This window comes from Oncorhynchus nerka, linkage group LG11 (genome assembly GCF_034236695.1).
Source record: "Oncorhynchus nerka isolate Pitt River linkage group LG11, Oner_Uvic_2.0, whole genome shotgun sequence".
Lineage (NCBI taxonomy): Eukaryota > Metazoa > Chordata > Actinopteri > Salmoniformes > Salmonidae > Oncorhynchus > Oncorhynchus nerka.
The window spans coordinates 65,370,210-65,383,985 of NC_088406.1; the positions used below are offsets into that span (position 1 = coordinate 65,370,210).

The 13,776-nt window shown below is 42.6% G+C and overlaps 1 protein-coding gene across 1 annotated transcript; it reads left to right on the top strand.

Moving 5' to 3' along the window:
• The first annotated feature begins 307 nt into the window (after positions 1-307).
• LOC135573932 (P2Y purinoceptor 6-like) lies at positions 308-1,386 on the top strand. Its single transcript, XM_065024140.1, has one exon. The coding sequence runs from the start codon at positions 337-339 to the stop codon at positions 1,156-1,158; it is 822 nt and encodes a 273-aa protein (XP_064880212.1). The 5' UTR covers positions 308-336; the 3' UTR covers positions 1,159-1,386.
• Positions 1,387-13,776: the final 12,390 nt, after the last annotated feature.

Sequence of the window (13,776 nt, forward strand, 5' to 3'; positions counted from 1 at the left end):
TGAGGTCCTTGGGTGTAGCTACAGAGGTTGGCAATGTGATATGCCACACAGGTGTGTTGACAGGTATTTGATTTAGCCTATAGATGTACCTAGCTCAGTTCCAAGGAGAGACACAGTCGTAAAAAGACCTTGAAGACACGACCCACCAATCACGGACTTCAGGTTGGTTGATGCTATTTAACCTCTGAGATTAGCAGTGTAACTGAATTAAGGGCCTTAGATATGAAGAGTTAACATAGTGATGTTCTTGTCACGTATGTCTGTCTCTCTCTTTCTCCCTCTCTCTCTGCTGCAGTGATCATTGTAACTTTCAAACTGCGGTTTGTATAAAAGAAAATGAACTCTTCCAACCATTCCCCTGTCCTCTCTGCCTATCTGGAACTTAATATCGCTGTCACCACTGCCTGCTATGCAGTCAACCTCATCCTGAGTCTACCCACCAATGTCTACGTCCTGTGTCTGATACTGACCGGAGCCGGAGGGACGGTGGCCTCAGAGTTCTTCGCTCTCAACTTGGCTGTATCTGAAATCCTCTACTGCCTTTCAGCTGTCTTTGTCTTTGTCTACATACACCTCCCTATTCCCCCTCTCCTAGCTCTAATTACATTCTTCAGTGGTTTTATGTTCCACGGCCGCCCCCTGTTCCAGTGCTGTATATGTTTTGAGCGATACCTGGCAGTGGTCCACCCTGTGGTCTTCCTGAAGTACAGACCCCTGAGATACAAGGTGGTGTGTTCTGGATTGGTTTGCCTGGTTTTGATTGGGTTCTGTTTTATTTCTATGTTTGTAAATGAACACAAAATTGTTGTATGTTTGTATTTGGCTGATATTGTGGTCTTATTTACATTTATGTTATTCTGCTGCCTGTCAGTTCTCAAGGCTCTGAAACAGCCTGGGCCTGGGGAAGGGGAGAGAGAGAGGGAGGAGACAAATAACATGAAGATGAGGGCATTTAAGATCATTTTGATTATCTTGGTGTCTATGATGGTAAACTACCTTCCATGGGTGGTGGTTTTACCTTTTAATGAAATCTATGATTTGCTGCAGTTAGTATATATCACATATGTGTGTCTCTTCTTCAGTATTGTCAGTGGGTTTGTGCAGCCCCTCCTCTACCTCCACCGGGCTGGGAAACTGCCCTTTATTAAAGGTCTCTGAGGGAGAGTTTATATTCCCAGTTTCATCTGATACAGAGGGTCAATTGTAACTTGTTTACAACTGTTATGTGATAGCTTGTAAAGAGGTTGGTAGTTGAAGATGCGCTGTCAAAAATATGTATGTTTTTAGGTTTGCAATATTTAGGTAACTTGACCTAAAAGGTTCTCCAGAAATCCTGGTCAGAAGATTCCATTAATCAGGAGGGAATTACAAAATGTTGCATCCCTAGCTTTGATTCATTCCCTTGTACCTGACGAGATGTCTTATCAATCTTCTTGCTAGTGCTTCACATTGCATTTTTGTGTATATATTTAATAGTGAGATGGGACTAGAGGATCTTTTGTTATTTTTTTAAACCCATCATATTCAATAAATGCTACTCACGTCTTTAAATGTTTGTTGAGCATCATTTTTTTAAACTCTTAGCTGTCTTTGCATGCACACTCTTAGATGAGTTTGTGTCCAGTCAGAGTAAACAGGCTGTTTGCATGTCAGGTCAAGGGAAATATGATACACGACTGCAGGCAGGGGGTCAGACACTCCTCTTTTTGGTGCTCTGGTCTGTGTCCAAAATGGCACCCTATACCATATAAAGGGCTCTGGTCAGAAGATGTGCACTATATAGGGAATGTGGTGCCATTTTGGACGCACCTTGAATAAATCATCAGTGTGACGTAACACACAGGTGGGGCAGGGAAGGGTCAGGTAGAGCAGAGATTTGGATCAGGTCCAGCGTCTGTGACAGGCACAACCACATCACACCCCAGGGGACAGGGACGCTGTACCTTTACAGGTTACCCAAAACGTATTTGTTTTTTACATTACAATTTGAATTTAAGCCCCAATTGAATAAAAACATAACACGTAGGAAATCATATTGTTGAGGATTTTATCTCCCCTTAAAAACATCACAAGCAACTTTTACCAGTTGAATGTAGACAAAATATAATACTTTTCTGGACACTAGATTGTCAGATTTAATATTTTGGTTTTAATTCGTTAAGATACTCAAGGACAGGAATTACTCAGAGCAGATTGTGGATTAATAAGTTGTCTATAAAATACTAATGAATGCCTTTTTGACAAATTTTGCAAAAGAAAGGTTTATATAGAATGAAAACGTTACAACATATCAATAAATCCCTATGGACACGTCTCTGGAATATATAGAAGGATAGCCACACACAATGTTGTTTTTAAGCAGATGCTTATGAAACTGAGAAAAGTGACTTGGGCGTGCGGAAAGAGTTTGACTTTCGGGAAATGGTAGAAAAAAACATGTGGACTAAATCTACGACACGCCAAACACATTTTTAGACCCAATCGCCATCTCCTCAAACTAAGTTACTACATACAGTATAGTCCAGGTTGTTACATTCTTTATGAAATGGGCATTTAAATTATGTGTAATTCGATGTAGTGAGCTTTGGAACTGTGGATGTATGTCCATTTTAAAGTGGTTCATAGTCATGAAAATCTTACTATGCTGGTATGATAAATGAATGAAAATATACATTTTTATCAGGATTTTGACATTTTTATGTTTATTGAGGCCGATACGTAAAGCTTATTAAAGAGCAGTGTGCGTGTTTCTTCTTTTTTCTCATGTTTCTTTTCGAAAATTCTAATATTAACGGACCAAAATACCAACAAAATTCATAGATAGATGCAAAAATGTAATTTCAGCCCTAAATCTGAATATTGGAATATTCAGATGTTGACCACAGCATGACATTATATACATGTATTTGTCTGTCGTGTCTTTGATCATATAGTTGGAGTAAAGGAGGTGATGATGATCCGTTTCTCTTGTTGCATTTGAGTGTTTCTGATCTGATCGTTTCCCAAAACCAGGATGTGTCCCAAATGGCACCCTATTCCCTATATAGTGCACAGGACTTTGGTCAAATGTAGTGCACTATGTAGGGAAAAGGGTGACATTTGAGAACCATTCCAGGTCTCAACCGTTCACTCCACCATCTGTACCCACAGAAGCAGCTTCCAGAGAGGTGATGAACACTTCTGAAGAGGGATTCTTATTTACCATCTGTGGTCAACATCACCGGCCTTACATCTCAACCAGAGACCTTATTAGTTGTGTTCCATGCAATCAACCTCATCCTGAGTTTCCCCACAAATGTCTATGTCGTTATCTGTATTAATGGCACCTGTTTGAACTTGTTATCAGTATAAAAGACACCTGTCCACAACCTCAAACAGTCACACTCCAAACTCCACTATGGCCAAGACCAAAGAGCTGTCAAAGGACACCAGAAACAGAATTGTAGACCTGCACCAGGCTGGGAAGAGGTAAGCAGCTTGGTTTTAAGAAATCAACTGTGGGAGCAATTATTAGGAAATGGAAGACATACAAGACCACTGATAATCTACCTCGATCTGGGGCTCCACGCAAGATCTCACCCCGTGGGGTGAAAATGATCACAAGAACGGTGAGCAAAAATCCCAGAACCACACGGGGGGACCTAGTGAATGACCTGCAGAGAGCTGGGACCAAAGTAACAAAGCCTACCATCAGTAACACACTACGCCACCAGGGACTCAAATCCTGCAGTGCCAGACGTGTCCCCCTGCTTAAGCCAGTACATGTCCAGGCCCGAAGTTTGCTAGAGAGCATTTGGATGACCCAGAAGAATACTGGGAGAATGTCATATGGTCAGATGAAACCAAAATAGAACTTTTTGGTAAAAACTCAACTCGTCGTGTTTGGAGGACAATGAATGCTGAGTTGCATCCAAAGAACACCATACCTACTGTGAAGCATGGGGGTGGAAACATCATGCTTTTGGGCTGTTTTTCTGCAACGGGTCCAGGACGACTGATCCGTGTAAAGGAAAGAATGAATGGGGCCATGTATCGTGAGATTTTGAGTGAAAACCTCCTTCTATCAGCAAGGGCATTGAAGATGAAACGTGGCTGGGTCTTTCTGCATGACAATGATCCCAAACACACTGCCCGGGCAACGAAGGAGTGGCTTCGTAAGAAGCATTTCAAGGTCCTGGAGTGGCCTAGCCAGTCTCCAGATCTCAACCCCATAGAAAATCTTTGGAGGGAGTTTAAAGTCCGTGTTGCCTATCAACATTCCCAAAACATCACTGCTCTAGAGGAGATCTGCATGGAGGAATGGGCCAAAATACCAGCAACAGTGTGTGAAAACCTTGTGAAGACTTACATTAAAAGTTTGACCTCTGTCATTGCCAACAAAGGGTATATAACAAAGTATTGAGATAAACTTTTGTTATTGACCAAATACTTATTTTCCACCATAATTTGCAAATAAATTCATTAAAAATCCTACAATGTGATTTTCTCGATTTTATTTTTCTCATTTTGTCTGTCATAGTTGAAGTGTACCTATGATGAACATTACAGGCCTCTCTTATCTTTTTAAGTGGGAGAACTTGCACAATTGGTGGCTGACTAATTACTTTTTTGCTCTAAAGGAGAGACACAATCGCAAAATGCCCGGGAAGAGAGAAGACACCAAACACAGAGGTTAGGTTAGATTAAACAATCTCTGATCTTTTCAATGTAACAGAGTGAAATGTTTCAATTCAATATGATATTTTCAACAGAAATTGCAGACATTGACTGATATTTAGAATGATGTTTTTCTGATGTGCCTTTGACAGGAAGAGTTAAGATGAGAGTGTTGTTTATGTCACCTCTCTCTCTCTCTTTCTCTTCCGTGGTGTTCAATGGAACGTTAAAGCCGGTATGTCTCAAAAGAAATGAACTTCTCCAACCATTCCTCTGTCCTCTCTAGCTATCTGGAGCCCAATTGCGATCTCATCCTGAGTCTACCCACCAGTGGCTACGTCCTGTGGCTAATATTGACAATAGCCAGAGGGATGATGGCCTCAGAACTCTTCGCTCTCAACTTGGCTGTATCTGAGGGCCTCTACTACCTGTGTACTGTCTTTGTTTTTGTCTACACACACCTCCCTATTCCCTCTGTCCTAGCTCTAGCAGCATTCATTTGTGGTTTTATATTCCCAGCCAACCACCTATTCCAGTACCGTATATGCTTTGAGCGCTATCTGGCAGTGGTCCACCCTGTGGTCTTCCTGAAGTCTGGATTGGATTGGGTGAAAGAGCGGGAAGACTGAGGAACAAAGGGAAGAAGCTGTGCTATCGTAAATACAGTATCTTATGCATTCTAAATTACCGCCCATTTGAAAAAGGAAAATGCAATAAATATTTACTTTGAGCTGCGCTTCGGTAGGTTGGTGGTAGATGGAAGGCTGTGTTGCCCAACCGAGTCCTTTGAAGAATGTCTCTGGTTGTCAATTGGATACGTTGTAGCAACGTCGTTGGGTGATAGACGGGATACTCTGTCTGTTCCTTCCTAACCCTCGTTTGCATCTGCTGTTGCAAACTCAATGGCTAGGAGGTATCACTTCTGTAGTGAATAAGAGTTCAAAGTTCATACCATTCGCAACTAAAGCTCACGCTGATGTTGGCTTCGTTCTGTAGTTATTATCTGAACCATTCTGACATAGGACCGTCGTCCTCACATCCTCGGATCAGGAGGTTATATTGTTGTCAAGGGCTTATATAGGAAGGGAGAGGAGGGCGTGTTTGTAAAGTTTTATAGCCCATGTACCTTCAGAGGCGGGCCACTGATAGGGCTATGCTCAATCTCATGAAAACACAAATCTCACACTTTTCAACCAAAGCTACACAAGCATTTGTGTAAGTGTATTGATAGCCTAGTATAGCAGGCAACATTTTCACAAAAACAAGCAAAGCATTCAAATAAAATCATTTACCTTTGAAGAACTTCGGATGTTTTCAATGACGAGACTCTTAGTTAGATAGCAAATGTTCATTTTTTCCCAAAAGATTATTTGTGTAGACGAAATAGCTCCGTTTTGTTCATCACGTTTGACTAAGAAAAATACCAGAAAATGCAGTCACTTACAATGCCCAACTTTTTTCCAAATTAGCTCCATAATATCGACAGAAACATGGCAAACGTTGTTTAGAATCAATCCTCAAGGTGTTTTTCACATATCTATTCGATAATCTATCAGTGGTGGCAGTTGGCTTCTCATCAGAAGCAAACAGAAAAATACTGCAGCTGGAGATTACGCAATAATTGCGACGGAGGACACCAAGCGACCACCTGGTAGATGTAGTCTCTTATGGTCAATCTTCCAATGATATGCCCACAAATACGTCACAATGCTGCAGACACCTTGGGGAAAAAGTGGAAAACGTAAGCTGACTCCTAGCTCCTTCACAGCCATATAAGGAGTCATTGCCATGAGGCGGTTTTAAAAAATGCGGCACTTCCTGATTGGATATTTATCTGGGTTTTTTCTGTAACATCAGTTCTGTGGCACTCACAGACAATATCGTTGCAGTTTTGGAAATGTCAGAGTGGTTTCTTTCCAAAGCTGTCAATTATATGCATAGTCGAGCATCTTTTTGTGACAAAATATCTTGTTTAAAACGGGAACGTTTTTCATCCAAAAATTAAAATAGCGCCCCCTATATCCAAGAAGTTAACCTGGTAAGATGTCTGAAAACACATTCTCATTTACAGCAGCGACCTGGGTATTAGTTACAGGGGAGAAGAGGGGGAATGAATGAGCCAATTGGAAGCTGGGAATGATTATGCCAATTATATGCATCTAGTGTCCACCAATTATCTCTTTGATGGAAACTTGACACAAAAACACCTGTTATTTTGCCAACGTAAAGATATGTAAAGTGAGAATTTAAACATTGAACAACATAATTAGTTAGATAAGTCATTTCAGATTCATACAATCAGCATTGAACATTTGACAGAGAACAATAGAGATTCTATTTCTCTAATTTCAATGTAAATATTTTGAAAATCATGTTTTTCTAATATATGAATTTGGTATGCAGATAAAAATGTCCACATATAATCTGTAATAGAAGTTTAATCAAAATAATCACTACTCTGCATGGTTCTCACTTTGTTTTTGTAGTGATACATTTATTTGGGTGGTAAAGGAATTCAGGTGAATATATTGAAATTTACAAAACACAAAAAGTGTGTAAAGTGTTACAACTGTGACCTGGCCAAGATAAAGCAAAGCAGTGCGACACAAACAACAACAAAGAGTTACAGATGGAATAAACAAACATACAGTCATTAACACAATAGAAAAAGTTGTGTTAATGGGGTAAGATAAGGAAGGTAAGGCAATAAATAGGCCATTGTGGCGAAATAATGATTTGATTTGAATTGATTTTGAAATAATGACAATTGATCAATTAAACACTGGAGTGACAGATGTGCAGAAGATGAATGTGCAAGTAGAGATACTGGGGTGCAAAGGAGCAACAAATAAAATAACACTATGGGGAGAAGACGTGTGCTGAAAGTTTGGCAAAAATAGGATGCACATTTGCATATTCTTTCAACCCACCAAATTTGCACCACTTCTGTAAAAGGATAAGGTATAGGGTTCCGTTTTGGACACAGACCAGAGCACAGACAAGAAGAGTGTCTGCCACCATGCCTGCACTAGTGTGAAGTATGTACAATTTCCCTTGACCTGACATGCAGATAGTGTGTTTTACTCTGACTGGACACAAATCCATTTAAAAGATCCAAATGTCAATAAATCTAATAGTTGTATTTATTTTTTCTGACTGCATGATTGATGGATTGTTTCTGCTCTATCAACAGTAACAGACATGAGTGGTTCAAACAGAAGCATTTATTGAATATGAAGGATTCAAAAATGAAAAGAAAACGTGCAAAAAAACACTCTTTGTACACATTTGTTTAACCCTTGAAAACATTTGGGTCTTATCGTCCAATCTCACTATTTGTCACGACTTCCGCCGAAGTTGGGCCCTCTCCTTGTTTGGGTGGCATTCGGCGGTCGAAGTCACCGACCTTCTAGCCATCGCTGATCCTTTTTTCATTTTCCTTTTGTCTTGTCTTCCATGACACCTGGTTCCAATCCCATCAATTACATGTTGTGTATTTAACCCTCTGTTCCCCCTCATGTCCTTGTCAGTGATTGTTTATTGCCCTGGTGTGCGTCGGGTAATGTTCCCATTATTTGATTGTTCTGGTTTCCAGTGGGTTTTTTGTTATTAAACTGCGCCGTTTGGAAACACAGTTTTTGCTCTCCTGCATCTGACTTCTCTGCCGCCAGTACGCACCCCTTACACTATTAAATACTGACACAAAGATGCAATGTGAAGCACTAGCAAGAATCTTCCTAGAGGGCCTCCCGGGTGGCGCAGTGGTCTAAGGCACTGCATCGCAGTGCTAGCTGTGCCACCAGAGATTATGGAGGGATTGGGAGGGATTGGCCGGCAGGGATATCCTTGTCACATTGTGCACTAGCGACTCCTGTGGCGGGCCGGGTGCAGTGCACGCTGACCAGGTCGCCAGGTGTACAGTGTTTCCTCCGACACATTGGTGCGGCTGGCTTCCGGGTTGGATGTGCGTTGCGTCAAGAAGCAGTGCGGCTAGGTTGGGTTGTGTTTTGGAGGACGCATGGCTCCTGAGTCCGTACGGGAGTTGCAGCGATGAGACAAGATTGTAACTACTACCAATTGGAATACCACAAAATTGGGGAGACTAAAGGGGGTAAAAAAAAAGAATCTTCCCAGATAATAACTAGAATTTTTTTGTTTTTTCTAGTTATTCCCTCCAGATTATGGGAATCTTCCGACTAGGATTTACATAGTAACCTTTTGGTAACTTTACCGGAATATTGTAACCTTAATCAAAAACATACATCTTTTTGACAGCGCATCTACAACTACAAACCTCTTCACAAGATATCACCTAACATTTGAAAATAAAAAAGCCAGGAGCTGCCAGAGCCGCCCGTCAGCCAGGAGCTGCCAGAGCCGCCCGTCAGCCAGGAGCTGCCAGAGCCGCCCGTCAGCCAGGAGCTGCCAGAGCCGCCCGTCAGCCAGGAGCTGCCAGAGCCGTCCGTCAGCCAGGAGCTGCCAGAGCCGCCCGTCAGCCAGGAGCTGCCAGAGCCGCCCGTCAGCCAGGAGCTGCCAGAGCCGACCGTCAGTCAGGAGCTGCCAGAGCCGTCCGTCAGCCAGGAGCTGCCAGAGCAGTCCGTCAGCCAGGAGCTGCCGGAATCGCCTGTTACGTCGGTGCTGCCGTAATCGCCCTTCACTCGGAAGCTGCCGAAGTCTCCCGCCTGTCCGGTGCTGCCGGAAGCTCCCGCCTGTCCGGTGCTGCCGGAAGCTCCCGTCCGTCCGGTGCTGCTGGAATCTCCCGTCCATTCGGGACCCGTTGCTAGGGTCCCCAGTCCGAGGTCGGCGGCGAGGGTCGCCGCTCTAAAGAGACCACGGAGGCGGTTAAAGAGGCGGAGAAAGACTATGGTGGAGTGGGGTCCACGTCCCGCGCCAGAGCCGCCACCGTGGACAGTCACCCACCCAGACCCTCCCCTATAAGTTCAGGTTTTGCGGCCGGAGTCCGCACCTTTGGGGGGGGGTACTATCATGTTCCGACCTTAGTTCTTTTGTTATGTCTTTGTTTTAGTATGGTCAGGGCGTGAGTTGGGTGGGTTGTCTATGTTCCTTTTTCTATGATTTGGGATTTCTGTGTTTGGCCTGGTATGGTTCTCAATCAAAGGCAGCTGTCATTCGTTGTCCCTGATTGAGAACCATACTTAGGTAGCCTGGTTTTATTTTTGAGTTGTGGGTGATTATTTTCCGTGTCAATGTTTGTTCCACACGGAACTGTTTCGGTTTTGTTATTTCACGTTGTCGTTTATTGTTTTGTTCAGTGTTCATTATTCTTATTAAACAATATGGACACTTACAACGCTGCGCATTGGTCCTCCGATCCTTCCTACTACTCCTCTTCGTCAGACCTGCACACTGTGTGTGTGTGTGTGTGTGTGTGTGTGTGTATCCAGCCAGGTTGAAAAATGGCTGAACGTTTTTAAAAGACGGCCATCAGAGCATTTTTTTGTACACCAAAACGCAAAGTAAGAACCCTAGTAGCCTAATATCTCTAAGACTAGTTGATAAGATGTTCATAATGGAAATATTTCATAATAATGTCATTAGGCAGAGCAGGCAACAGATGGCACACAGACAGCAGCGCTGGGGACAGATAGGCAGGGACAGACTGGCAGAGCTAGGGAGTCTCAGGTAAGTTTGTTGAGTCTTTGTTTGGCAACATTATGAAAGGTTCTCTCTTTTTTAGACGTGTAAAATAGCGACATAATTGGACAATGCCATGGATACCCCCACTCTCAACTTAAACTGGTGACTGAACCAAGATTTGTTTAAGGCAATGATATTGCTGTTGTGATTAATTGTGTAGTTTTGGGTACCAGTAGTACCAGTAGTATTTATTTTCTAGGAGACAGACTGTGAGTCAGTGAGGGAGTTGAATGGGAAAGAGCCAGGGAGAGAAACCTCAGATGACAGTGTCACAGCCACGGCAGGACCAGGTGTCAACCTTGTTGCCAGCAGCTCCAGTACAGACAGTGGCACAGCATTGTCCAGTTACCTCAGTGATGGCACAAAACCATATCAGCCACACCCACAATTTATAGAACCGCAAACTCTTGCCAACAGTGTTGATGTTTCAAGAGAAGCGGTTTCGCAATTTCTCCTGGCTACATTATAATCCATCAATAAAAGGAGTGTTGTGTTTTCACTGTAGCCAATTTAGGAACTAGAGAAAAGCCATTGTACATGTCACAGCACATCAAAACTGCCAAACCCACCGCCACTTTGTAACTGTAAACAGCACACCAGATAAATCCAATCAGTGCCCAGTTATCCAGCGTGTGGGGTTAAACCGCAGCAGGAACCAAGGCGTTGCTTGATGAAAATTGTTAGTTTGGTGCAGCCTGTAGCAAGACAGCGACAAGCCTTTAGAGGCCAAACGGATGACAGTGGGAATATATACCAGCTTTTACTGAAGTGGTTAACAGAGCGTACCACAATGTACACAGGCCCCAAAGCACAGAATGACATTTTGAACATCATACCCAATACAGTCATTCGTGGCATTGCAGCTGAGATTAGGTCTCTTCAGACTGTACAATTTCCAGTAATTGTTGATGGTACTCATGATGTCTCTGGCGCTGAACAGGAGAGTGTCTGAGAGTGTCTGCCTGTGTTATGTTGACCATGACGTTGCCCTTCACAAGGAGTTTGTTGGGCTATACAGGGTGCCGGAGACAACAGATGAGAGCATTGCGAAAGTGGCAACTGATGTGTTGTTGAGACTCAATTTGCCCACAGTTCATCATTACAATAACATTCTCTTTGATCTAGACATTGTCTACACAACACACAGTATGTAAACATTGTGTAAACATTGTGTACATATTATGAAAACTCTTCAAGTTACTGTTTTCATTATAATGTCAGCATTTTACTTTGAATAAGATAACAAAAGTGACATTCATTTTCATAATCCATCTATCAGTGTTACCACTATTTTGGCTGATTAAATATAATGTCCCAACGTCCATTTACTGCATGTTACAGTTCTGAGGTAGGTTCTCCATAAGACCTACACAGTCATTCCAGTCCCAAACACTAAAGGACAAAGGATTTGTCTGCTGCCTTAAGATTTACCATGGCTTGAGGTGTCATAACCCTCCCCATCAATCCCTCTCTACCCCTCCCCTTCTGCGGGACTGAGAGATATTTCTGTAGAACTGTGATCCATGGTAACATGATCCTCACAGGCCAGTCATGACACAGGTGTGGTCCATCAAGTGAGGTGATGGGCAGCATCAGTTTACAGACAGGAGTGACTGGGGTGTGTGGGTGAGTGGTTGAATGTTGTATTCCTCAAAAAAAAAAATATATTGAATCTAATTAATCACTTCCAATGATTTAGCGCCCATAGGGCAGAGTGCCACTGGAACTACAATAATATGTGAGGAGGCTACAGCTAACAAAGACTGAGAAAATGTCAGAGGAAACTTCATTAAACTTTACATACACATGATGGTCTCTTTAGAATTTGATATCTACAGAAAGCCTTGTGTACAACATGATAAAACATGTCTGTTTCTTCTAGCATGTCAAGCAAATGTATTATTTTTGGCTAGCATGCAGTAACAAGTAGGCCTACAATAGCAACACATCCTCATCTATCATATTTATAGGTGTGGTTTCTGTCACACTGAGTAGGATATTTGCATGGCATGAGGTCCTTGGGTGTAGCTACAGAGGTTGGCAATGTGATATGCCACACAGGTGTGTTGACAGGTATTTGATTTAGCCTATAGATGTACCTAGCTCAGTTCCAAGGAGAGACACAGTCGTAAAAAGACCTTGAAGACACGACCCACCAATCACGGACTTCAGGTTGGTTGATGCTATTTAATCTCTGAGATTAGCAGTGTAACTGAATTAAGTGCCTTAGATATGAAGAGTTAACATAGTGATGTTCTTGTCACGTATGTCTGTCTCTCTCTTTCTCCCTCTCTCTCTGCTGCAGTGATCATTGTAACTTTCAAACTGCGGTTTATATAAAAGAAAATGAACTCTTCCAACCATTCCACTGTCCTCTCTGGCTCTCTGGAGCCAGTTTATGCTTTAAAAACGGCCTGCTATGCAGTCAACCTCATCCTGAGTCTACCCACCAATGTTTACGTCCTGTGGCTGATACTGACCGGAGCCGGAGGGACGATGGCCTCAGAGTTCTTCGCTCTCAACTTGGCTGTATCTGAAATCATCTTCTGCCTGTCAGCTGTCTTTGTCTTTGTCTACATACACCTCCCTATTCCTCCTCTCCTAGCTATACTTACATTCTTCAGTGGTTTTATGTTCCACGGCCGCCCCCTGTTCCAGTGCTGTATATGTTTTGAGCGATACCTGGCAGTTGTCCACCCTGTGTTCTTCCTGAAGTACAGACCCCTGAGATACAAGGTGGGGTGTTCTGGATTGGTTTGGCTGGTTGTGATGGTGTTCGGTTTTATTTCCATGTTTGTAAATGAACACAGAATTGTCGTATATTTGTATTTGGCTGATCTGGTCTTAATTATATTTATGTTATTCTGCTGCCTGTCAGTTCTCAGGGCTCTGAAACAGCCTGGGCCAGGGGAAGGGGAGAGAGAGAGGGAGGGGACAAATAACATGAAGATGAGGGCATTTAAGATCATTTTGATTATCTTGGTGTCTATGATGGTAAACTACCTTCCATGGGTAGTGGTTTTACCTTTTAATGAAATCTATGATTTGCTGCAGTTAGGATATATCAAATATGTGTGTCTCTTCTTCAGTATGGTCAGTGGGTTTGTGCAGCCCCTCCTCTACCTCCACCGGGCTGGGAAACTGCCCTTCATCAAAGGTCTCTGAGGGAGAGTTTATATTCCCAGTTTCATCTGATATAGAGGGTCAATTGTAACCTGTTATGTGATAGCTTGTAAAGAGGTTGGTAGTTGAACATATGCTGTCAAAAATATGTATGTTTTTAGGTGTGCAATATTTAGGTAATTTGACCTAAAATGTTCTCCAGAAATCCTGGTCAGAAGATTCCATTAATCAGGAGGGAATTACAAAATGTTGCATCCCTAGCTTTGATTCATTCCCTTGTACCAGACAAGATTTCTTATCAAGCCTCTTGCTTCACATTGCATTTTTGTGTTTGTATTT